The 26,110-nt window shown below is 42.8% G+C and overlaps 1 protein-coding gene across 1 annotated transcript; it reads right to left on the reverse strand.

Annotated features, from left to right (window-relative positions):
* Positions 1-470: 470 nt before the first annotated feature.
* On the reverse strand, positions 471-25,617 carry papln (papilin, proteoglycan like sulfated glycoprotein). The gene is given in 28 exon segments (XM_022751028.1): positions 471-637; positions 1,512-1,687; positions 2,168-2,276; positions 2,526-2,653; positions 3,758-3,904; positions 4,062-4,116; positions 4,748-4,875; positions 4,987-5,145; positions 6,720-7,203; positions 7,698-7,824; positions 8,250-8,334; positions 8,606-8,801; positions 9,976-10,056; positions 10,367-10,517; positions 10,675-10,851; positions 11,750-11,954; positions 14,061-14,126; positions 14,311-14,433; positions 14,531-14,658; positions 15,170-15,342; positions 15,446-15,526; positions 15,700-15,823; positions 17,643-17,773; positions 17,912-18,014; positions 18,244-18,304; positions 21,084-21,187; positions 22,876-22,938; positions 25,514-25,617. Coding segments are annotated over 27 exon segments (3,720 nt in total). The 5' UTR covers positions 22,933-22,938; positions 25,514-25,617; the 3' UTR covers positions 471-476.
* Between the last annotated feature and the right edge of the window lie 493 nt (positions 25,618-26,110).

The following is a 26,110-nucleotide window of genomic DNA, read 5'->3' on the forward strand; positions in this document are numbered from 1 at the left end:
GCCAAAACTACAGCAGATATAAAGTAGTTTCACAACATGTTAAATCTTTTTCACGAGCTCAAAGGAAAAGCTATGATCCTCTTAAAAACAGAGAACTTGTACAGTAGGTCCAGTGAGTAATAACTTAATTTAAAAAAAATGTGACGGAAGAACGACGGAGAAAGTCTGAGCTTTGCCTCATCACATTCAGCAGACAGTTACAAGGTTGTATGCTCCCTACATTTTAAGGCCCAGACTCCCTGAACGAAGCGCTCGCTGTGGAGCGACTCCTGCTTCACAGACTCGACCACGCCGACAGGAAACAGTCCCTTTTAAATCGCCCTCTGCTCCACCTGCTCAGATGTGAGTGTTTTAAGTCCTTTTGGCAAAAGCAGCAGTTCAGAGTTGAAAGTTCGAGTTTTTAAAAATGCAGTCCTCCAAAACACAAACCGCCTCCCACCATAGTTTTGAACCCCCCCCCCCCCCCCCCCGTGTCTTTAGCCTAGCCGACCAAACCTCTCGTTCTTCTGTGAATGCCTGGTGCAGCTGGCACAGCAGAAGCTGGAGTAGTACGAGTTGGAGCAAAGTCGGGCGTAAACTATGAGCTCGCAGTTGGCGAGCTCCGGCTGGTCCACGCACTCCGGAGGAACATCGACACCTGCAACAGCAGAGGAATCAAACACAGTCCACAGGGTCAGATCAATACTCAGCACATGGTGCGGTGCTTCTGTAAACCCAAACACAGACGTCACGTCTGTACTTACTGAACACTGACTGTCCGTGTATGTTATATATGCACATATAAAATAAAAACACACGTAAAAATCATATGAAACCTTTTAGAAATTGGAATAATTTAATATACTGACATATATGTCTCGCCCATACAATATGTATGTTAGTGTATGTATACTTATATTTTAGAATAATGTTATATAAATAAATATCCCGTCATTATGTGTCAATATTAAATAGAGTGTGGCCCCAAAGTCTGAGAAAGACTTGTTTATAATGAATAAGAAACATTTAATATTTTTATACGTGTTGTTTTATATAAATTAAATATATATCTTTAACATATATGATCACAATATGTTACACCATCATGTAGATATTTATAATATTACTATAAGTGTTTCATGTATGTTATAAACTTATATCCTCATATATCCAGAGGATTTATATATGTGATAATAATATAGGTGACACATATGGCAACATCACTCTGATACAGGAACATATATGACATACATTACATTTCTGTATGGGGAGTTAATTAATGTTGAGATGACAGATGTGAGTTTATATACGTCGAGTCGTCTGAGAAAGGTTTGTTTATTATTCCATCAGCTAAACATCAGGAGCCTGGCTGCAGATGTTTGAACCACTGCACACAAATAGTAGTATATAAATAAAATGGCAGCTCAGTCTGATTATTTTCTGACAAACCAGAAACTAAAACTAAATTTATCCACACATGAAATAAACAGACACAGTTTCTCACAGTTTCTCGCAGTTAGATTGATTCTCACCTTGTTGTGTGTCTTTAATGATCCTCACTTCAGCCGTGGCGCTCACAGAGTAGATGCCAGTGTAAGCGTTACAGGTGTAGGTTCCCTCATCTGACGGCTTCACGTTGTTTAGGATCAGGCTGCCGTCAGATGACATCTGGATGTTACGACCATCTGGACGCACCGGTACGCCGTTTCTGTAGCAAGAGAGAATGGGAAAGGAAATTCAGAGGTTGCGTCGCTTCTTTAACTGCTGGTGTTTCATTTATTGTTCTGGAGAATCAAAAATGAGTTTCTCTTGCTGATCTCCGTCAGATTCTGAACTGATGAACTGAAGGTTAAAATAAAGAGAACTTTGACTAGAGTTTAGATTTTCTTTAGGAGCTTCCCCTGTCTTATTTCCATCACTACACTCCAGGAGTTATGAACTTTGTGATGTAAATATTTATGAGAACATATGAAACACATAAAAAGTTAAAAAGAAAAAATGTATTTTGTATTTTGGAGGCGAATATCAAGTGAACATCTTTCAAATTCAACCCTTTAAAGTTAAAAGTATCATTATTTTATTAGTTTGACATCTTATTTTGAAACCAAGCTCTCGCTCAGTGTTGTTTCGTGCCGTGCTGATATTCATGGTGTGTGATGAGGTCGAGTCAGATCATGTTCATTTCTACCTGGACCAGCCGATGTTAATGTTTTCTCCTGACACCACGCAGGGGAGCAGAGCTGTGCTGCCTTCAGACACCTGGATGTTGTTCGGAGCTGTCGTGATCTTCAGGTCCGCTGGAAAATTACACCAGAAAAATCAGATAAAATTTACTTATTACTCATCTTTTTCCTCCTTTTAAAAACAGTTACACCATTATAAAGTTATTATTCTGGCTGTTTCCTGGGGGAGTGGCCCTCTAACACTGACTGTTACTGCCGCCTGCTGGTAACAGCCGGTAGAACAGAGGGTGAATAGTTCAGTCTGTGGTCTCTGGCAGTCAGAACAGACATCATGTTCTGTTTGGATGTTTTACTCAAACACACCTTGGACTCGGAGTTGCAGCTGTCTCTGCTCCAGCTGCTGATGACTGGAGGCCGTGCACGTGTAGACACCGGAGTCATCAGACGTCAGAGCGCCGACGGTCAGGGTGCCGTCTGAATGCTGGGTGAACCTGCAACACAGCAGTCAGTCGCCTGATGATGTCTCTGGATCAACAGTTGCCTAAGTTAGAACAATTCAACCTGACGGGAAATAATTTCACGCCAATTTATTCAATAGTTGTTGAGACATTTCTCACTCTGCTTCTAAATACAACATCAACACTGGTACATGACACTTATATTCATCTATAAAACGCTCAGAAATAAGTTACCTCACATCACTAATAGACTTCAATGTAGATGTTGTTCCTTTAGATGTTGTGCTCCGGACTCGTGGAATAACTTTAAATATTGATTCCCTGAAAACGTTGGGACAGTTTAGAAATATTCTTTCATATCTTTTAAATCATAATGTTCCTGAATGCATGTGATTTCTTTATTTTTCTGATTGTTTGCTTTGTTTTCTTTCTGCTTTTATAATCTGTGCGTCAGTGTATCTCTGAGAAAATAAATAGTCGATGATGATGATTTCACTTAAACCACAAATATCAATTTCATGCTGCGTCTAGATGGAAAATCAAGCTCATTAAGCTTCATCCCCTGAGGACCATGAACGCCTCCACAGATTACATCCCTGTTTATCCAGAGTCACATGAAAGAAAATTTGGTCATAACTTCTTTGTGAAGTTTTGAGTAATGACTAAAAAGTGTTTTTCTGAGGTCACCATGACCTCGACCTTTGACCTTTGATCACCGAAATCTAATCAGTTTATCCTTGAGTCCTAGTGAATGTTTTGTGCCAAATGTGAAGAAGTTCCGTCAAGGCGTCACTGAGATATCGTGTCCACGAGAATGAGACGGACAACCTGAAAACAATATGGCTGCTGCTCTGACTGTCGCCGGTGCAGAGGAACAAGAACATGATGGAAACAATGATTTTCTGGATCACAGTTAAAATCTTTAAGCATCACAATCACAACTAGAGTGAGAGTTGTTGAAATGTATGTGTAATAATCTTGATCCTTCATTAGTGCAAAGCAGCGACACATACACGGACTGAAACCTTCTTTTTGCCGTCCACTACCTCACATCATAAAAAACCTACTTTTACTTTTCTCTCGCCTTTGAACCAGAATTAGACAGAAGATAAATCAGTTCAGCAGAGTGAGAATTACCTGGAGTCACTGAGGGTCTGTCCATCCTTTGTCCACTGAATGCTGACGGACTGCAGAGCTGAGGGAGGGACGATGGTGCAGGGCAGCCTGGCAGTTTGTCCCGCTCGCATTTCCAGCTGAGACGAGCTTGAGCGGTCGATACTGAACCTGAGAGAAATGGTCATTTACAGCTCACTGATATTGTCCCGACATCTTTCTTCATCAATTCTGTGTGTGTAAAAATGTATAATTTCTCCACTTTCTGTTCCACAGGAAGAAGATTTAGTGAAGCTTTAATTTAAGGAGGGGCAGAGACGTTTCTTACCGGGGGAGTGGACTGTCTCTGGGGAGTGAGGTAGGAACCATCGGAGACGTTCCCTCTGTGAGACACAAAGTTAGAGCTGCTCCTTCCAATTCACTTACATAATGTCACATTAACACATCATGTTCTGACATCATCTGTGACATCACCCGCATGTGTCTTCAGGATTCGGCGTGTGACGAACTAATTGGGGTTGAAGTCGGTCAAATTAGTGTTTTGACCGAATCTGGCCCCAATTAGCCGATTGTTAACGAGTAACTGCTGCTTTCTTAAAGAGCTTTAATCCTTATAGAGACAATCTGGACTTCACTGTTTTATCTGCACTGTTGACCTGTTTATCTGTCTTTACTAAATCTTAATTAACTTGGTAACTGATAAAAACAAAACTGATATGTTATAAATTGTAAATTGAAAGTATCATGTCAAAAACGCTGAATTTAATGGAATAAATCTTTTAATCCCATAAATAAAAATGTAAACATTAATGGCTCTTTAATCAAAAGACTTTGTGAATCTGCGCCTGTCTGAATCTGTGTTAGTGTTACCGTCATATTATGTTACGTTACGTCTCGTTATCACTTTCTTTGTCTTTATCTTGCTTCACCAATAATCTGCTGTTGTGAATTTATCATCTTTATTTATATATTTATCAAACATATAAATATATTGATAATGTGAATGCACATTACCTGAGACAGAGAGGTAAATGTAGCGGTGGTCTCTCTCACGTTCCCGAGTGGCAACGCACAAAAACCAGCCGGAGTCGCCCTTAGCGAGAGGACCGGCTAACAGGGAGCCGTTGGGCTGCTGGTGATGCCTGAAGACAATATAAATAAAAGAATAATCACAAACATTGACAGAAAGCTAAATTAAATGTGTGTGTGTGTGTGTGTGTGTGTGTGTGTGTGTGTGTGTATGCTTTACCGACCTGCGAGTCGACAGGGGGATGCCGTCTCTCCTCCACTCCACGGTGACGGTGGAGGACGGCGGCGGGCTGACTCTGCAGGGCAGCACGACTGTCTGGCCAACTAACGCTTCCACTGTGGACGGGTCAGTCTTATCGATGGTCACTCCTCCCAGGGTCAAACTGAGGAGACATGAGGGGATACAAGGACAGAGGGAAGGAAGGAAGGAAGGAAGGAAGGAAGGAAGGAAGGAAGGAAGGAGAAACAGGAGGAAGGAACAAAGTTGGAAAACAAAGGAAGTGAAGAGTGAAGGGAGGAAAAGGAGGAAGAAGAGTCACTTTATGCTCTACTGTTGGTACTTTTTATTAGCAGTCACCAAAGCAGGCATAAAGAGCGCCCACAACCTGGCTTCAGAGGAAAGCTGGGAGAGAAAGGACAGAGGAGAAACCCAGCTGTGGCTCATGCAACAAGAAAAGTGACGAGACAAACAGTTCAACCTCCCCCTCAAAAACAACAGATCAGAGGTGACGTTGACACACCAGGAGACAGAAGGACAGACTTCTCTTCACCAGATGAAACCCGCAGGAAGTTCCCAGCGTGGCTGCTACTTCACACACACACAACTACACAAATGTCAGGTGGAAACAGGGACAGGATTTAGTGACGACACACAAACAGTGACATGAAGCATCACAGCAGAACCTTTATTAGTTTGATCTGACGACACCAAGGTTAAGACACAGAGCACAAAAGGTGGCGCCGACTGACACAGTGAGGAGGACAGCGATAAGCACGAGGTGACCGACATGAACCGTAGACAGACAGTGAAAAGTCCCAGGAGCCTTAAAGAGAAGAGCAGTCCATGTGTGTGTGTGTGTGTGTGTGTGTGTGGGGGGGGGGTCGCTGTGAGGTCGTCAACTTCTCCTGATGTTTCGTTAAAGGAAGAAACAAAGTGATGCTGCTGAAGCCGGCGTGAAAGTGAGAGTCAGTGGAGCTGCAGTGTGTTTACTAAGCAAGGGTTCGGATTATTATCAGCATCAACAAGAGTGAACATAAACAGCCTGTTGCATAGAATAAAGCACATGAAATATTCTGTTGTACGGATGATAGAGAACGAGAGCGGCCGTTTAAATATAAAGAGTCACTCAACACCAGGCTGGAAGGTGAGGTCGGGTGTGCTTTGTCGTACTTATATTAACAACCAACGGTGATGTCACAGCGTACCGACGCACCCTGGAGTACACGTCTACATCACTGCAGCAAGGCGAGGCGTTAAACCACCAGGGGTCAGTAAAAACAAGCTCTTCAGGAGGTGTCGAGTTCCTCTTTAAGTCGGTCTCAAGAGTTTGGAGAAGAGATTTACAATTTCAGACGTAAGTTTTAAAAATCAGATTTTTGAGAACTGGTCTCTTTCATTTTGAACCTTTACTATTATTATTTGAAAATATTTCTGGTGCATTCTAGATCTGGTTTTTCATGTGGTGGATGAATGATGCACGTGGTTTGTCTTTGGACGGTGGTTCGATCTCCTGCAGCTCACTCTGTGGTCAGAACCAGAGTGAGGCAGCGAGGACTGGGGCTCCTTCATCGGGGGGGGAGGGGCTGTGAACAGCATCATGAGGCCTGAGGTGGTGTGGCAGGGGCAGGGGCAGGGGCCGGGACAGGGACAGGGACAGGGGCAGGGGCAGGGGCAGGGGCAGGGGCCGGGGCAGGAGTGAGCTTTTTCGCCACGCTCCCTGGGTCTTCGGGGTCTTACCTCGCAGCTGGGCCGCTGTGCTGTGCGGCAGTGACAGGTGAGGGCCGGCGTCCCCGCAGGTAGACTCTGGCTCTGTGGGCGTGTGTGGCGGCGCTCGTGGCCTGTCTGCCGGTGCTGCCGGTCGAGCCTCCCTGGACCGTGAAAATCCTCCCCATGTTGCGCGACTGCCCACCTGTCGACCCTCCAGAGACGGACCCCCCTGCTCTGGACCCTCCTCCAGACGAGGTGCCTGCTCCAGCCGGGGTCCTCGCAGGGGTGGACTCTCTCCTGGAGGTCGGCTCTCCAGCGGGAGCGACCGGCCCGGGCGCGGGCACCCGACACGCCCTCTGGCACTCCGCCCGGGTCATGAAGTTGTTGCTGTTGCCGTGGCAACCCCCATACCAGAAGTGCACGCACCTGGAGGTGATGACATCGTAGTGGTAGCGTGACACCCAGGTGCTGCAGGAGCCGGCGGCACGAGGCAGGGAGCAGATGGAGCGCTCGACTGCAGCGAAGAAACAGAGCAGGTGAAGTCAGCAGCAGGTAAAGTCCAGATCAAAGTCTCACCTGTTGGTTTAATGACACTGTGCAGTCTGTGAGGAAAGATCACTTCATACATTTATTCTCTTAACAAGGTTTTCATCTGGTGGAAGTAGGATCTGAGTAAAAAGCCTATTTCTTCTTCCGTCAGATCTGAATGTTCGTAACTTCTGTTTGTTTATTATGAGTATTCTTGTCAACGCCAACACGTTAAACTGGGGCGCCCTGGTAGCCTGGAGCTTAACCACATACTGCCCATCATTCTCCATCTGTCTCTTCCTTTATTTCATCTCATCTTTGTACGGTTACTTTCTAAAACGCCGTAAAATAATTAGAAAAGAAAATGAGATTGATATTAATGACATGCGTGTGATCAGAGGTCATTACTGTCGTGTGACATTGTGTCTGTGCACAAGCAGGAGTCATGACCGGATGTTGTGTGGTCCTTCAGTCTCTTACTGTGGTTGGGGGGGTTGGGGCAGCTCTCCCCGTTGGGTCCTCCTGCAGGTGTGGTGCGGTCGTAGCAGCAGCCGTAGGTGGTGGTCCGGCACTGAACTGCATTCTCAGTAGGGAGAGAGGGAGCGACCTGAGGACACGTCAGGGCAGATTAGATGAAAGGGCATTTTAAAAAAAAAAAAATTGATGAAAATCAATTCGATCTGATTTACGCTGCTTCTTCACTTCCTTTTAGTCACTGGTGTTTAGGAGCTGCTTCCTGTTATCTTGTCTAAGGTGCTAAAACCCCTGGGAACAGATACTGAACTGTAACATCCCTGGTTCATGGTTAATGTTGCATGTTCTGTCTCTCCACTGTCACTATCTAATGATCTGTATAATAATGCACAAAAAACACAAAGTGCATGAAAGAATGAAAATTTACAAATTCTAACTTTTTAAAACAAATTTTTACTCTGGGTAGATAATAAACAGGCATCTTTTTATTATTATTATTATGGTGTATTATGGTTAAAGGTACATGAAAGTGTATGACAGTCATGCGTGTTTGCTTACAGTGGGTGTAGGGGCCACGAACTCCACACAGCCCTCCTTGTTGGGGCCCTGAGCAGCCGTCACGCCGTCTTGGCAGCAGCCGTAACTGACACACAGAGAAGAAGAGAAGAAGAGAGCAGGTACAAACAGTAAAACAGTCTGTTCTGAACGTTTGTGCCTAAAATAACAGAAAATGTGCAACTTTGACATTTTCCAAGAAAAACCTCAACGTCAGCCTGGTCATTTCGCGGTAGTTACTGCGGTCGTACGTGATGCAGAACAGTCCCTGGTTAGAGCCGTCACGCCATAAAAGTGACAGACAGACTCCATGTGTGACCTCAGTAACCGCAGCGTAATGACAGCCTGGAGCCGGGTACCTGGTCTGAATGCAGGACGGCTGGGCAGGAGCGGCAGCCGGGCCCTGTGGGCATCCCAGGCGCCGGGGGCCCGCAGCCGAAGTGCGTCCGTCTGGGCAGCAGCCGTAATAGGACTGGCTACAGTGGAGGGCCGGGGCGGAGCCGTGAGGGTCATGGACTGTGTTGGTCTGGGTCGGATCCGTCTCGGGCCTGTGGACTGAGATGAAACCAAGCAAGGGAGGAGAGTTCACACGTTGCACATGCAGACGAGCCCCCGACAGACGAGACGACACAAAGCAAAAGAGTTCACACATGGCTTTACACATTTACAATAGAGTCTGAGCTATTGTGCTTGAGGCCACACAGGGAGGTTTCACAAACACAAAAGAAGCCGAATAGGAACGCACACTAAAAACCCAAACTTCAACCTATTTGTTTATGGAAAGACGAAGCAGGAACAAGAATAAATAATCACACAGGAGGGGGAACACTGCACAAGACCCTCAGACTTGAGATTCCTGATCACTGGGACAGCACACAGCTCCCAAAAAATGCCAGAACATGCCAGAGACACCGCAGCCAGAACTAACACACTTCAGTGCCTCGGAAATATTTTAATCAGGCCGACAAATGCCCACGGACCCCTGAAAACATGTCAATCAGGCCCGGATAATTAGTGCTGGGACAGGGGGTGGACGGGGACGGTGGTGGGGGCATGGAGGACGGGGTGCTGATGGGGACAAAGTGACAGGTGTTATATTAGCAGAGGGGGGGGGGCTGGTGGGTAGACACATACATTTTGTTTTCTTGTGGAGAAAACTAAAAGTTATTTTTAAAATAAAAGAAAAAATAGACAAAGTTTCAGGTATTTAATGAAATGTGATTTTAAGCTTTTTTTCTCGCCAACCTTTATTAGAAAATATTCAATAAATAAAAATGAATATAATGAAAATAACAAGGTATAAGCTTTTCAGATTATTCCTCTTTAAAGTTCATTATAAAGTTTTTATCAATAAGGTCAAAGTTGATTGTTGTTACTCTACATTTATATATATGACATTTACCATGTAGGATCATCAAACTAACAATGAATTCAATGTCATCATTATTTTTTACTGTTATTTTTAAGCATTACACAACCTCTTTGTTGACACACAGTAAACACAGATGCCTCAACATGAGTTAATTGAATTATTCTCGACTTCCTGAGGTTGGTTTTTTCTATCACACCTCCATCACAGCTCTTATCATTCTGACACCGTGGGGTTCACCCTGGACAGATGGACCTGGTTTACATCCATCACCTTACACTCAAAACATGTCGGCTGTGAACGCATCCTTAGATTCGCAGATAAATAAGTGACACTGGCTCCAGGGCGACGGAGACTGACCTGCTGTGCGATCCGGAGCTTGGGGCTGGAAGCCGGTCTGAGAGCTGTCGTGTCCTCGTGGGTCCTGGACGCTCGGGACAACTACACACAGAACAAACACAAACCAATGAGAGCTCAAGTTTATAGTGTAGATTATCTTTTAAGGTTAAAACTCTTTTCTTTGTCTGTTCAGTAGCTGCTAACTACCTGGCTCTTATCAACATTCACTTATTCTTTTATTTGCAATCTTTAATACTGAAACATTTACAAACAGAAAACGTTTGTGTACACGCAGCTGCATGGGTGTTAATAGCGGTTAAAATGAATATTTAGTGGTTTAAAGAGGTTTAAAGAGTAAAAGAGCGTGACAGCACATACGGCAGATTTAGGAGACAGTTTCTCTGATACTCACCCTGTGGGCTGTAGCAGGGCTGAGTGTTGCAGCGCTCCACAGTGGAGGGTTTGGGGCGGGCGCCGCACTGGTCCACAGGGTACAGGTTCCTCTCCGGGTCGGAGCAGATCACCTGGCGCTCTCTGGAGCCGGAGCCACAGCTCGTAGAGCACTGGAGCGAAAGGGAGCGAAATTATAACCAGCGGAAAAAATGTTCAACTCAAAAACACGATGTGAGAAAATGAGTGAAGAGAAACGATGACATAATATTTCCCGTCCAGCCACAGTAGCGGCTCTGTATTGTTTTTTGTGTTCTCCGTCCAACTCACCAGTCCCCACTCCCCAACCTGCCAGCTGATCTGTCTCGGGCAGGCGGCCATCTCACAGGGTCGGACGGCGAGTGGGCGGAGCAAAGCGCTGCAGGATGTTTCCTCCAGCCTCATCCCGCCTGAACCCACGCAGGTCACGTCCCTGGTCTGTTCGCCTGAACCGCAGGTCACAGAGCACTGCGCACACAGCAGCACAGACTTTATTACACCTCCGCTCCGAGTGTCGAGGCCTTGAAGTTATATCATGTGACGTACAGACGTGGCCAATCTCCCTCATCTCCTCAGATAAATCTTCTGCTTTAAATATCGCTGCTCCTTTCACACCTTCTTTTATTCTACAGTAAACTTAAAGCATGAAGGTATGCATGAGAAAATAACAGGTGTGAAGATACCAGTGCTTTTGTCTGTAATTTCAAAATGTTATTTTCTGAATTTAAAACCACAGTTTATGTAAAAAAGTGCGTAAACATGCAGCTTGTGTTTGTGCAGTGTCTGTAATTCAGTTTAAATATGTCCCCATGTTGTATCTAGCGTTGTTCTTTAGGCTCATGGGACTTTTCTAGCCTCAGTTCGGCTTCTCATGTAATTATCGGTTTTACAGTGAAGGGAAGTTTAACGTTTCACTTCTAAAAACTTCCAGGATCATTCACTTTGCTGCTCAGTGAAGATGCTTTTTGATCTGTTCCCAAAGATCTCTCCCATCTTTTCTCATCTCACTGATCATCTCGAGTGACTCCTTTATTATCAGGCTCATGTTTCTCTATTAATCGTATCTTTAATTATTTTGCATTTTCAGTGAAGACCACATTTCCATCACGGCCCCTCGACTAGAGTCAGTAACTTCTTTTAAATCACTTCTTAAAACTCATTTTTATAGACTTGCTTTTGATGTGATGTCATCTTTTTATCTTTTTCTCATCTCCATATCTTTTTACTGCTTTAATTGTGTTTTGACTTTCATTGCTTTTCATTTGTTTGTCAAAGCACTTTGTAACCTGTTTTTAAAAGGTTCTTTACGAATAAAGTCATTATTATTACACAGCTGGTGTATTTCACCTCTCCGTGGTTCACTCACCGCACTCCATCTGGTCACTTGATACTCGACACACTTCTGCATGTTGCAGGTCTGCATCGAAGGAGGTGCCTCGGTGTAGGCGGCGCAAATGGCATCATCCACCACGCGGGGCCCCGAGGCATCCTGGGAGACGCACTGCACGCTGCGAACCTGGGAGCCTCCACCACAGGTGACCGAGCAGGCGTTCCACTCGCCGGTTCTCCAGCTGGGAGAACCACCGGGAGGGGAGGAGAAAGACGGGAGACAGAGGTCAGGACTGAGGTGGTGAAGAGATGCTGGAAGGAGTTTCATTCCAAAATCAGAAAAATCAGTTTCCATCTGATGAGAGAGACGACTGACGGGTAAATATTTCTGAGCAATCAACACAAAATAAAAAATTATTTCCTTCAGAAGATTCAGGAGAATCTGCAGCGTCTCAATGAGATCTTTGTTGAAACTTCACTCAGCGTCATTTACATAGAAACTCTTGGCTGGCGCAGAATATAAAGCTGCAACTGAAGATTATTTTCATCATTGCTCAATGCATCAATCGTTTCATCCGTACTGCATCAAGTAATAGTGAAAAATGCAATTATCACAATTTCCCAGAGCCCGAGGCGACGTCTCCGAGTCGCTTGTTTTGTCCAAAAACATTTTTAAAAACTCAAAGATCTTTAATTTACAATAATATAAAAGAGAGAAAAAGCAGAAAATCTTCACATTTGAGAAGCTGGAGCCAGTGAATTATTTTTGGGATCATTTCAGCAGTAATTTAATTTTGTCTTCAAATGTTTTTTTTTTTGCTGACTACTCGGAGTTCAAGTGTTTTGGAATGAAACCCTTCAAATGCAGAAGCTTCTAAAAGGATGCGTCGTTTTAACCAAACTGATCTTCAGCTACTAAAAAAAACCCTGAACTCATGATTCTGTTAAAAGCAACACATCCTTTTGGAAACTGAAGTGTTAAGAAAACCACCAGCCACCGGTTGCTCCCGGCTGAAAGACACAGAGTATTTTTCATTCCCTGGTTAGTTTCACTAATTACTAGAAGCAGTAATTACTGTGAAGCGTTGCTAAGACAAAAAAAAAAACAAGCTCACACATACAACACAGAAAAAGTGAACGTGCAGCGTCTCTGCTCTTCAGTTCTCGTCACCCGAGCTTCATAAACATCTCAGGTTTCTGAGCAGCAGCAGCATCAAAGACGAGAAGCAGGAAATACCAGGGAGTCACTGAGTGAAGCCCCGGCTATTTACCACCACACCACTGCCGCTGTGTCCCATTCATATGTACAACAATCCCCCGGCACCCCCCGCACCATGACCTTTCACCTACGAACACCTCACAGCACATCGCTACATGAACGGACAGTTTGCTAAAGCAGTCAGGCAGCAGCCCAGCTCAGGGATGAGGGACAGCGGCCGCAGGTCTTTGGGGGAAATATGGCGTCAAATCGCTGTTCGTTCTCCCTGGGGAGGGACGTTCAGCGTGTCTAAGACAAATGAGCATCATTGAAAAGTTGAAAGGAGATCTCTGAGCTTGACAGTTGCCCCACGCCTTCGTTCTCACCCCACATGGAGGAACGGGCTTTGAGCTAAACACAGACGCTGGAGTCAAACACATCTGAAGGGGGGGGGGGGATCAACATTATCACACTTCTGACTTGTTTTCATCTATTCAAGCACTTTTTAGAGGCAAGCATCTAAAGATATTTTGTTTTCCAGCTGCAGTGTGAAGGACAGGATGGATTCTAATCAGTCCCTCCAGAAAGTCGCCGTCGCAATAATTAATGCAAATTCAACCGACCCCCGTGAATTCTGCAGATGAAACATTTCCAGACATACATCACATAACGTAAGCTCTAAGTTATTAATTCATAAATCCATAAATCCATGAGGTTATTATAAAGACAGAGGAGCAGAATCGCTTCTTCTTTTTCCCTATAAGATTAGTGAAGACTGGTTCATCACCTGCACTCACCTGGATTTATTCTCACTGTTACAAGTTGCCTTTGATTTTTAATGAATTACACACAAAAAAAGAAAAACATAGCGACAATTTTTGCAGTTTTTATTTTCTCCTGCAGTTTCATTGCAAAAATAAAAACATCTAAAAACGTTGTAACATTCATTGCAATTTGTAAGAAAAGCCACATCAGGTATTTTAGCTGCAACAATCCCCCCAACAAAAAGCCAACGAAATCCTGGAGGGAGCGTCTAATCCTACGAAGAGACCTACGAAACACTTCTGTGCATGCTCAGGAAATCAGCAGTGATCAGTGAAAACTAACCTAAAACCTAAAACTAGCACTACGACTACAGACCCTGGGTTACCTGAACGCATACGCTCTGGGTCTTTCTGAGGACGTCCACAACTGTGGTGGATACAGGTAGGCCATCCTTTCAGACAGTCACAACACACCAACAACAGTCAGAACACCGCTCGGAAAGTGACTGTTGGCACAAGAGCTCATCTTCTGTCTGTTCACTTACAGTGGGAGAAAAACGGACTCTGGGTGCTGCAGAAATCTTCTAAAATTACACATTTTTTTTATCAGTGGAGTTATGACAAATAATCATTTACCTGCGGGTCTGTGGGCATGTGTGTGGGTTGCATGTACGGTTGGTCTGTGGCCTTGGCAGAGACGCACAGAGGTAGTCAGGATAGGCCTCGTTATCGATGGTGCAGAAGACCAAGCGAGACTAACGAAGAGAGAGAGAGAGAGAGAGAGAAGGTGGAGAACTGAGTCGTCTCACTGTCAGGACTTCAGGTGGCGGCTCTGTGACGACGCTGTGCGAGACTCTAACCTGATCCACACTCTCTGCTGCAGGCGGACCACGATCCAAAACTCCAGTAGTAGCCATCCCTGGAGCGTCCGTTAGGAAGGTAATACTCATACTCCACCCCCTGGTTTGGCTCCTGGCTGATCAGCTGAGGGGAAGACGGTTGTAGATAAAGATTAACGATCGATTGGCTGATCAGTTAGCCACGTTCACGGGTTCATGATCATTCTGTTGTTCTGATTCCTTCATGGTCCCTTCAGGTTGAATCCTAATGTTTTGGTGTCATTGAAAGTCAATCAGTCAAACTTTATTTGTACAGCACTTTTCATACAGGTTAGTGCAGAGCTTCACAGGCTGATGAGATATAAAGAAAATCAATTGAGAAAACTGACAATGAGATGCAATAAAATAAGATTTAAAATGCTAGAATAACATTAGCAATCAAAAGATTTATAATAAAATAACAGATAAAATACAATAAAATACAATTTATAACATAATTACAATAAAGCAAGTGAATAAAATAAAGTGACTAATGGCTAAAAACCATATTTAATGAAAAGCTGGACTGAAAGTGTCCAGTATTTTATATTGTTTGCTGCAATGAACAACAACAACAACAACAACAACAACCTCATGTCTCCTGACTGTGATCTTACCTCCACAACCAGCGGTTCAGTGGTGGGGCCGCGGCCGATGATGGTTTCAGGGACGTTGTCGCCCTCAGCTCCTCGCTGGTAGTACAGCATGGTGCCGGCGATGGGTGTCGCCCTGGAAAACTCAATTACCCAGTGGCCATTGAGGTAGTACTCACCACGCAGGTTCTTAATAGCTGGTAATAGTTAAACAGTTTAACTTCTGTCAGTTCTTGTACATACTTTGAAGTACTGTTTTTTTCTGATTATTTATTTCCTTAAAACGTCAGAAACTTTTACCAAGGTAGTTGCGTGTTGCCACTGTTTCCCTGATCCTGATGGTTGTGGCTCCAACGGGGATGATGAACATCTGGTTGTAGCCTGAGATGAAAGTGAGACATAACTCTCAACTCTCACACATATAAAATACAAACTCATACAGAAGAACTGACAACAAGTTTTAGAAGATGAACTTTCTGGTTCCTCCGTGATCGGGGAGTTTGACTGCGGTGACACATTTGATGATTGAAAGCATCTGGTTGTGTGCGTCGTACCGGTCGGCAGGCTGCGTACGGAGAAGCTGTTGTGGACGCGGTGGCAGGACTGTCCGTTACCCCCACACTGCAGGCAGGGGTCCTCCTGCTGAGGAGACTCCAGCATGTTGTCACAGCCCAGACGCTGGAGAGGGAAAACAAGACTCGGTCTCACAGCTGTGTCACGGCTTCAAGTGTTTAATTAATCTTTCATTAGAGTCAAAGACGATAGAATCTGATTTTTACTGTCCTGACCTAAAGGCTGTTTAGCTGTCCTTCCTAACGGTGAAAATGAAAACTGTCAAATTCATTGTATAAATGAACTGCAAGTGCAAAATGTTAGCCATCAAATCCTGTCTGTTCAGTCTAATAAAGTTTAAGCACCATGGCATGTTATTCCTGTGAGAGAGAAACTTTTAATTTAGTAAGAAGAAAGAAAAAAAAGGTGGCAAGGCAAAGATTATCCACACCAAAATAAAAGTTGCATATAAAAAATGGTCCAGCGGACGTCGAGTCCACTTTACTAAATGAACCCTGCAAAATGCAACAGTAAAAACACTGAATTGCAGAGTCAAGGGCCAAAACTAACGCGAGACCAGATTTAAACTAGATAAGAATAAAACGTGTTTGGGAACACAGCGTGTCAGTGAAAGTACGAATCCTAAAATACAGGCAACAAAAATCTGGAGCTGAAGGTTTTATGTACATTTTTAAAAATAAATGAACAATAACGTTCAGAAATAAGTCTTGAGAGGAGGGTGGATTTCGGACGGCGGAGGTGTTGAAGACAGGAGGTCAGAGGTTAAATAGATGAGGTGTTTCGTGAGGAAGAGGTTAATAGGTTGCTGAAATAATTACATAAGAACAGAATGAGAACAGGAGACGTGTTTGACTTTAGCACAGAGTGAAACTAATCTTTTACCCCGCGGCTCGGCTCCTCTGACCGTGTCCACTCTGATTAACGAGGCGACGCTGTGAACCAGGAGTTTGTGTGTGTGTGTGTGTGTGTGTGTGTGGATGTGAACTCACCCTCCGAGACATTTTATTCCTGCGACTTCCATTTACTTAAATTAATGTGAACAGACGGATAAATACAGTCCGCACGTGTACACTGTGCTGGTTCAACATGGATTGGTTCACCTCTCCTCAGCGTTTATTAACTATAGAAGCACATACAGTTTCATACCAGCGGCCACTTGTGCGGCAGAGGGAGGAACAGTTTTTTGTGACATGCGCCTAATAATTAAAGATGATTGATAACGATAAACACAGCACAGAAGCGTGAGTGAGAAACCTTTAAATATGAGTTAATTCAGTTTATTAAATCATCGATCGTGGGTTAGTGGAGTTATTAGAGGATAAATCTGCTTTTAAAAATGTTGAGGAGAAGTCAGGAAAAGATATGTTGAGACTAATGAGATGTAAAGTTGGCGGTTCTGAACTGCACCTATAATGTATATGTGGGAAACTCTATGCAGAAGAGTTCTGGTTCTGGTTAAACTCAGGTACAGTGATATTTTGAGCTGAGGCATTTCTTTTTTTTTACTCCTTCCCCCTTCAGAGGAACCGTTTCACATTTTGGGAGATTTTCTTCCAGAGTTAGATGAGAAGGTCGATACCGCTCTCATTTCTGTCCAGCCCGGCTTTGTGGGTATTTTTGCCGTATCGAAACCACAAACAGCCTCTCTAAAGCTAACTAATTAAGGTCATGTCTCATTTGTTTAATCCGTTACAAAAACCAAAAGGGGGCTTATTTGCAGAACTATTTCTTGGCTCTAAGAAGTTGGCAAGAAACGAGTGGAGACTGCAGGAAGTTATTATAACCACATTTGAAGATAATACATTTTGCCCATTAAGGCTCAGCTACCGGTGGTGAAACCTCCTCTTTGCTTCCCTGATTTTTTTCCCCTTCTTCTTCTTCTTCTTCTTATTATATGTGTGTTTTCGTTTTCTGCGCGGCTTACCTTGCAGACTCCTTCCACACAAACATCCCTCCGTCCTGGGTGACAGGGTGTGCCGTCGACCACAGAGCTGCGGTGACGATAGAAAAAGTTTTCTCCTCTCGGGATGCAGTTCAGCTCACACGGGTTCTCACCTGTCGGAGGGAGGGGTGAGACTCGTTTTAGGATGAAGGTAAGTTCCTTCGATAAATAAAAACCATTTCACATGTATTTATGTGTGGAAGTGTTCGTCTCTCGGCTGGTTTGTGTCGCCCGTCTCATAAAGTACCGACCTCCATAATACGGGAGCCACTTGTAGCGTTTCCCCTGGAAGTCAGTCCCGTCAAACTGGGAGCACTGCTCCTCACGGAAATCCTTGGATCCCTCTGGACAGTCCTGAGGGGAAGAGGCGGCAGAGAGGTCAAAGGTCAATCAACAGGCATAAAAATTAAAACATGTAAAGAGATTGAGTCAAAAATTATTTTAATTAGGGAGGATGTACAATATTTACAGACGATGCTTTAATTTCCTTTGATGTTTTTCGGCCGTACACTGATTCTAAGATGTCGTGGAGTTTTACATTTAAACATGTCAAAGAAGAAGAAGTTGAGCTTTGTTTTCTCACCTGGATGTTGCAGGAGCGGTACGACTTCTCTGGTCCAACACAGTTGTGTCCTCCATCCGTCCTGCGTGTAGAAAAAGGAGCGTAAACATCAGAGACTATTGGCTGATGTTTTCACAAGTTAAACGTGACGCAGATTTTTCAGATCTTATCTTCTTACAACCAGCGGAAAATAAAGAAAGAAAATGAGCCGTAGATGACGTATTTGGGAAGGACTCTGTGTGGCTTTGTGAGCTTCATGTGTCAGCGGAGCCGCTTTAGGCCACAAATATATATTTTCATCACCTTGGGTGCTGTAAAAAAAAAACAGCTTGAATATTTTCTGACTGAAGTTGCATTAAAACTTTACGTGTCATCACTGTGACACAGAAGCAGTTAATGACTAGGTGAGACTGCAGTGCACATATGCAAATACAACCTGTCTGGGAGCGCAGAAATAACCCGTTTCAGCTCTGACATTAAGTGGCATTCCTCTTTAATCTGCGCCTATAAAAAAACTGACTTCTCAGCACAGCAGAAGCCTCAACATCAACACTGTTCAACCCAAACTCTGCACAAACATCCGCACATTTGCACAGCAGTGAACCTTGAAACAGCAGATTGTTTTGCCACCCTCCCTTCCAGCCATGCTGATAACTCATGATTAAGTCACCTCCAAAAGTACCTGCCCTTAAGCCTAAAAACAAGACACGCTCCTGTCAGGACGCCAAAACTGAAACGAAAACGTGTCGAAACAGTCGTCCACAATATGCAGCCCTCAACTTTTCACCTGGCGATGGACTGTACTTTAAGTTTAGAATATTACATAACAAGGAGGAGGGAAAAAAGTGACAGATATTTCTGCAAATTTACAGACAAAGAGACCAAAGGACAACATTAATTTAATAACAACCACTTGCAACGTTTTAAAGTACGAGTCCTCTGGATGAAGAGCAGGTCATTTTTATTCTGAAGTGAATATATGGTGAAATGGGAGTTCCTGTAAAGCACACAGTGATTCAGCCTCTTAGATCATAGTAGTTAAAAGGTGTAATTCAGGGAAACCTGGCAGACAAGATATGACAGAGTTCATCCAATTAGGTAGCAGTGAGCAGGACTTTTTCACCTATTATTCATCGTTCAGCTAAAGAAGGGGAAACAGACTCACTTACAGACTGTCTGACTCACCGACTGGCTGCATGGACATGTTGAAAGCCAGTATCTAATACAGCATTGGTAACAGGAGCCGTGGAAAACATCAAGCGTCCTATAAAGTATAGATCTGTAGGGGCTTTCTTTATTCTGCACAGACTGTTTCTCTTATAACAATGTTTTATGTGGAAAAACTACAGTTTCCAACAGTTTGCCGTCACATAAATGCATCGAAATATCAAACAAGGTGACTCAGACAACAGTTTGGACATGTCAGGGAAATGTTATTAAAGACATGTTCTGTCTGGTGGGCAAAAAAAAAAGGTGCCCTTTTTTTAATCAAACTCCCTCTGAGTTATTGCCCAATTACTGAGGCACACCTACATTCTGCTGAACATTTTATGGCAAGACGGACTGCAAACACAGCACATGCAGATGATGAATGACAGATGACTTAATGATGAATTAGTTTAGAAGTTTAGGAAGAAATCACAGCAGCTGTGACATTTATATGACATTCCTTAACTACACTTTTGAGGTACTTTTTGTACCTTAAGAGAAATATTGTGCTACTCACTTGAGTATATTTATCTGCAAGCTATAGCAACTTTACAGAATCAGCTTTTACATTAAAAAAAATTTCAAAAACTGTTCCAGGCCCATGGAAGTTAAATTATCCAACATTTCACAATAAAAGACCAGAGAAAAGACCAGAAAATGAATACAGATCTGTATAGCAGAGCTTGTGACCCACTGGAGAGGCCTTGAACCCGATTGCTGAACTGCACATAAAACTACAGCTCCATTTCAAGCAGCTACAACAATAAAATGTTGCCTATGCACTAATGCATCAGGATTAACAATCAAATAATGTAAATTATAACAATATATATTCACAGGGGCCATTTTAGAACTTTTTTTTAGTACTTTTAGTTTTGACACATAAAGTACAATTTGGTTAGTACTAAAAAAGGTTTTTTTTTTACATCAATAAATTGATACTTTAACCTTTGGATCTGGATCTGAATACTTCATGGAAACCAAAATCAGACGCACCACTTCTCACCTCATTAATACAGATCTCTTTATGTGTTACATGAGGCAACATGTCAGCTGGATTCCAGCAATAACAGCTATGAACATTTACAATGCAACAGTAAGCATGACTATGACTGCTCACTCTGTCCTATGCAGTCAGATGCTAGGGGAGAGATGAACCATATCTGACAAAATTATACTTGGAAAAAACCAAAACACATCTGCAGCAAAGAGAAAAGATGAACTGATGTAGATATTTCTTAAACCACTTCTAAGGTCTTTTCAAAAGCCAAAAAAAAAAAAGGGCAGAAAGAAACGTTCACTCCCCATCTGAAGTTCTTCAGCAGCCAACAGGCAACACCCATTAAAGAGAAGTCCTTTTAATGTCAAAGGGCCCCTCCCTGCAGTCTGCTTTGGATGTAAGACAAGCCCACGTCCTTGTGACTTCAAGGCATTCTTTTACAATCAAGATACAGTCTGTGCCCATGAACCTCACAATTAGCTTTATTCACACAGGGGAAAAAAAAACAGTGTGTGTGTGTGTGTATTCATGATCCTTACAATGAGCCGGGTTTGTAAAAGAAAGACTGTGGCTGTGAGTTCATGTGCAGTGTGTGTGTGTGTGTGTGTTTATACACCTACGCCGATGTGTAGATGAAAAATTGATAAATTACCTGTGAGTGATACAGCGTCTGGTTCTTATGGTCACACCGCTGCCACAGCTGCGACTGCATTCTCCATAAGGACCCCACGATTCCCAGTAATCCCCGCTGGGCACCTGCACACACACACACACACACACACACACACAACAGCAGTTTATACACCGCATCACAATGGAAAAGTCAACATTAATCTGTTTTATAGAGTTGTGTTCTTTGCTTTCAGACCAAATCAAACACTGTTTACGGGTTAAGTAAACAGCGGTTTCCAAGATCAAGAATGAACTTTAAACCTCGACTTTGCCTATCTGAAACATCACAGCGATATTTAGCGAATGCCCTTTTATGAAATTAGTGAGTTTTTAATTGTTTTCTTATCTTTTGAAAATCATGAAACATTTCTTTAACCCCAAATCTGTTAAATATAAAACTACTGCAGCAACACTTGTTATTATGTTGTTACACTATATGTAATGTAGGCATTACACAGGGGCTACGAGAAATGGTTATTTATTTTTTAGGACTAAGTTATAATTGATTATTCTGCTTATCAATTTCTCAATTAATCATTACTGTCAATAAAACACCAGAAAAAACAATGACAGTGAGGATGACGTCATTGTTTCATCTGGAAATCCTCATATTTTACAAACTGTAACCATCATTTTTTTGCTGCATTTATGCTTAAAAAAAATGACTCAAACATTAATCAATAAAGATAATAGTTTAACCAGCATCTCAGACACTTCCGGTCTCCGTTTGATCACCCCCCCCCGTTCTCAGACAGTTACAAAGCGCAGTGAAAGCGGCCACTAAACACACAACAAGAAGCACAACTGAACCAACAAAAAACACAACCGTTAGCCCACGTTAGCATGGCCGTGATACGCTCAGCAGCACAACACCGGCAGTTAGCTAGCTAGCCATAGCAACATTTGCCGAACACATTCATAATATCGGTAAAAGCAAGTTAGCTAATGTTATTATGCCTCATGTAGCTGGTCACTAATGAACATAGACACTTAACGTTATGTTGTCGCCGAGTTACTTACACATGGAGGAGAAGAAAAGCCAGTTCTGAGTCAAGCTGGAGCCGGTTAGCAGCTCTCCATCTCGGTAAAGCCAAACTAGCATTAGCTCCACGGTCATAGGCATGAATGACACTGACGGAGCCGGTAAACACACAGAAGGAGCTGCTAAAAATTAAATATGGATGTTTTTGATGGTCCACTGACCGGGATTTGAGGTCTTATCTCTTATTTGTTGGAGTTTTTTTTTTTTTTTTAGATGAAAACATGTTTTTTTTTTCAGAGGGAGGTATTTCACCTGACTGTACCATATTACACGTGTGGGCGGAGCTTGTGTGTTTATAAAGGTGGGGAGGGCTCAGGGTTTAACAAGAGGGCTTCACATGCACTAACACATTTTTTAAGTGCAATAACACTTAACGTGCATGGCTGCCAGACCATACCAAAACAAAGAACTAAGAAGCTCAGATTACAGCACAAACAGAGGGGGCGTGGCTTCGTTCTCTGCTCAGGATGCCATTACTCCACTATATTTTTACATAGAAAATAGCTGTTTGCTGCTATGTTATTGTTTAAAATCTAATTTATAGAAATTTTGAATACTCTACAAACTGCACGCATTTAAAAGAGAGCAAAGAAATTTAGATACAATTTAGAAAATGTAATCCTAAAAAGAGATAGATGTGTGAGCTTTTGGTGGATGGGGACTTTGCACACAACTTTCATTATTTTTTATTAGTGTATATTAATTTTCTGTGGATCCATTGGGAGTTTACCGTGAGTGCTGGAGCCAAGAGCAGCTGAAGGATTACCAGAGGCAGGAGCATCTTCATTGTTTCCTGGAAGAAAAAAAAGAAAAGACATTTAGAGTTAGTCACTGTGACTAATGGAGGCTATTACACATTGAGCAACTTTTCCCGAAACAAGCCGGGGCAACAAGAGTGGAAACCGTAATTGATGTGAGACACATGCCAACATATACAAAAAAGATCTATAGGGGTAGAAAGAGAATACAAGAGGTCCCTGACCAAAACAAAAGAACAACAAAAAAGCATCAGCTTCAGTTTTGGCAGAGAGACTTTAAACATCTGTGTGTTGTTGCTGTTGTTGCCCTGCAGCATTTCCTAAATCATTTCCAAGCATATAAATCAGTGTGTAATAATGATTTATTGTAGATCTTCGGCACCGATTAGCAAACTGAACGTACGATAACTGATGCAACAGCTTGTTCTGTGGTTTGGTTTAAAGCCACCAACCACAGCAGATGATCAGCAGCTGGATCTGCCTCTGTGGGTCTAGTTAGTGAAGTCTGTGTCAGATGAAAACCTTGTGTGTCGAAGATGTCAACCGCAGCATTGGTTAATATGATCACCACACAGGGGCTGAGTAAATGTAGCGGTTTCAGAAGAGGAAATATAAGTTTTGCAGATTTCTTTCAATCAACAGAGGAGCAAGTAATCAGCTGATTCATCAATGAATTAATTAATGAGTAATTAAAAAGTTACTGGTTCCAGTGTCTCAAATATTTATACATCTTTCATATTTGTTGTGACAAAACAAGACATTTGAAGATGTCACCTTGGACTCAGGGACATAGTGATGAACGTTTTTCACTATTTTCTGTCATTTTTAGACCAAACAATACATTTATTAATAGCAGAAATAATAAACAGATGAATCAACAATGAAAATAAATGTTGGTTGCAGCAGTAAATCAATCTAAAACCTGAAAACTTCTGTCTCATCACTTCATTGCTTAACTGACCTAAACATGGATCTTTTGTTGCATGTGGAGAAGCTGTTTGTTTGTTTTTTTTTCCAGGGCAAATGGGGGGTTTTCCTGAAGGGGGGAGGTTGGCTGGAGCTGCCAACCCACCTCTGACCTGTTAGCCACGGCCACCAAATGCCCCCACTGTGAGGAAAGTTACCCTGCGCAGCTAACAGACGTATGGTTGTGTCAGAGAGGAGAGACGACAGGCAGCATGTCTGATCCATCTCCCTCAAACACTTACAAAAGCCCCATGTTGAGCAACTTCACCGTGTCGTCGCCCCTGGGTGGAGGTTGTAATCCGGGTCTACTCTCTTATGTCTGGGCCAACAGCAATCATTTACATCTCAGTAACTACGTACAGGTGAAGTAAGGAGTCCCCCACCTGATCGCTGGAGCTGCCCCGATGATTATTTTCATTACCAAATAAACTGCTGGCTGTTTTCTCTTTAATTAATCTATTAATCGTTTAGTGTATAAAATATCAGAAATGAGTGAAACAATACAAGGTGACATGTTAATATTAAAGATCAAAACCTAAAGTTATTAAATTTACAATCATATGAAGCAGAGAAAAGCAGCGACACCTCATCTTTGAGAAGCTGAAACCAATGAATGTTTGGCATTTCTGCTTGATAAACGACTTTAAATGATAAATAGAATATAAAGATTGTTCCTCTCACTTTATGTCCATAAACCAAACGATTATTTCTGCAGGTGCCTAATAAACATTAAACCATTATTTAGTTCAGACACAGTGTTTCTGAATGAAATTCTTCAAATCAAGTTCTCTAAAAATAATGAATAAACACACATATGTCACGATAAAACAACTAATTTGTTTGATAAATGACTTTAAATGAAAATTCAGTTACAAAACGAAACATTAACTCATAAATCTTTCCAGCAATCTGAGACAGAAAAGCTTCTCCAGTCTCCTCACATCAAAAGATATTCCTGATCTTGAACGTAACTAACCACTGATCTGTTTAGTGAGATTTCTGCATCACTCACTTTTTATTGCTCCAGCTCATGAAGCCTTTGGCCTCGGGCTGTACAAGCTTTTATCCAACCAAATTAACAATTATTCATCAGTCAGTGAGGGCAAGCAGTGTCTTGTGTCCTGAGTACTGAGTGAGAGGCAAGTCTGCTACCAGCTATGGTCAGTCAGGAAAGTCATCAAGGGATTTATGGTATATTTATACAGATTCGAAAATAAATGGACTTAATTCTTTCTTTTTTTTCCTCTAATGTTTCTCTGTGAGCTCCTCATTATATTCATTGTAACGTTATTAAACGTAGAGATGTATTTGATCTCCTGCTGAGTCCCTTTCATGTCCTCTGTGGCCTGTCTCCGTTTCTTTACACAATTACTTCAGTTATTTCTCCTAAAATAAATGAAAATGTAAACAATGATTCTATTCATCTATAAACGATCTTCCTCATTAACTTTTCTCTCAGACTAAAAACTTATTGTTTAATCTCCTCTAATGGATAAATCCGTTCGCTGAGCAGCCACTTCTTCCAAAGTAAAAAACAACAACAAAAAAACAGGAAATTTCTTTCAAATATCTGTCCATTAAAAGAAAATCTGACATAAGAAGAAACCTCCATTATCACTGAGGTGGAATCAGAAGTGTCCTCACCCTGTTCACTGGTTTCAAATGCGGTTTCCTGGGAGTCCCAAACCGCTGCTGGGTCGGATCCTTGCGGAGGATCGTGCAGAAGTGACAGCTGGTTCCTCTCCGGAGCTTTGACCTGAAGATGCGTCTGAACAGAAGTGCAGTGTCCTGGGTATAAGAGGAGGGTTTTTCTGCCTGGTCCCCTCTCTCTCTCTCTCTCTCTCTCTCTCTCTCTCTCTCTCTCCAACAGGAAGAAGAGAAAGTCCTGCTGGTTGAACCTCCTCCGCTGCGTCATCGCCGCGCTTTTTAACCAGAGCCCGTGCCGCTGAGCCACAGCCCCTCCTGTCAGACTTGAGGATCTTTGACGCGGACTCTGTAATTTCAGGCTGTAAATATAACAGTTAATCAGCGTGCTCGTTTGTCGTAAGCTCCCTATAAGCTCGTGCTAGATGAAGGTTTTGAAAAAAGTTCATCCCCACTGCGCTGTAACCAACGCGCCATTATCACGCTCCCCCACTGGACATACCGTCCATGTAATACCAGGGTAATCATCCACAGACATGTCCCTTGAAAGTTTTGGGTCCAATGGAGAGGCTGGGTTATAATTTTTTAGCTGAAAAT

The sequence above is a fragment of the Seriola dumerili genome, unplaced genomic scaffold, assembly GCF_002260705.1.
Source record: "Seriola dumerili isolate Sdu_G_001 unplaced genomic scaffold, Sdu_1.0 BDQW01000149.1, whole genome shotgun sequence".
In the NCBI taxonomy this organism is placed as follows: Eukaryota; Metazoa; Chordata; class Actinopteri; order Carangiformes; family Carangidae; genus Seriola; species Seriola dumerili.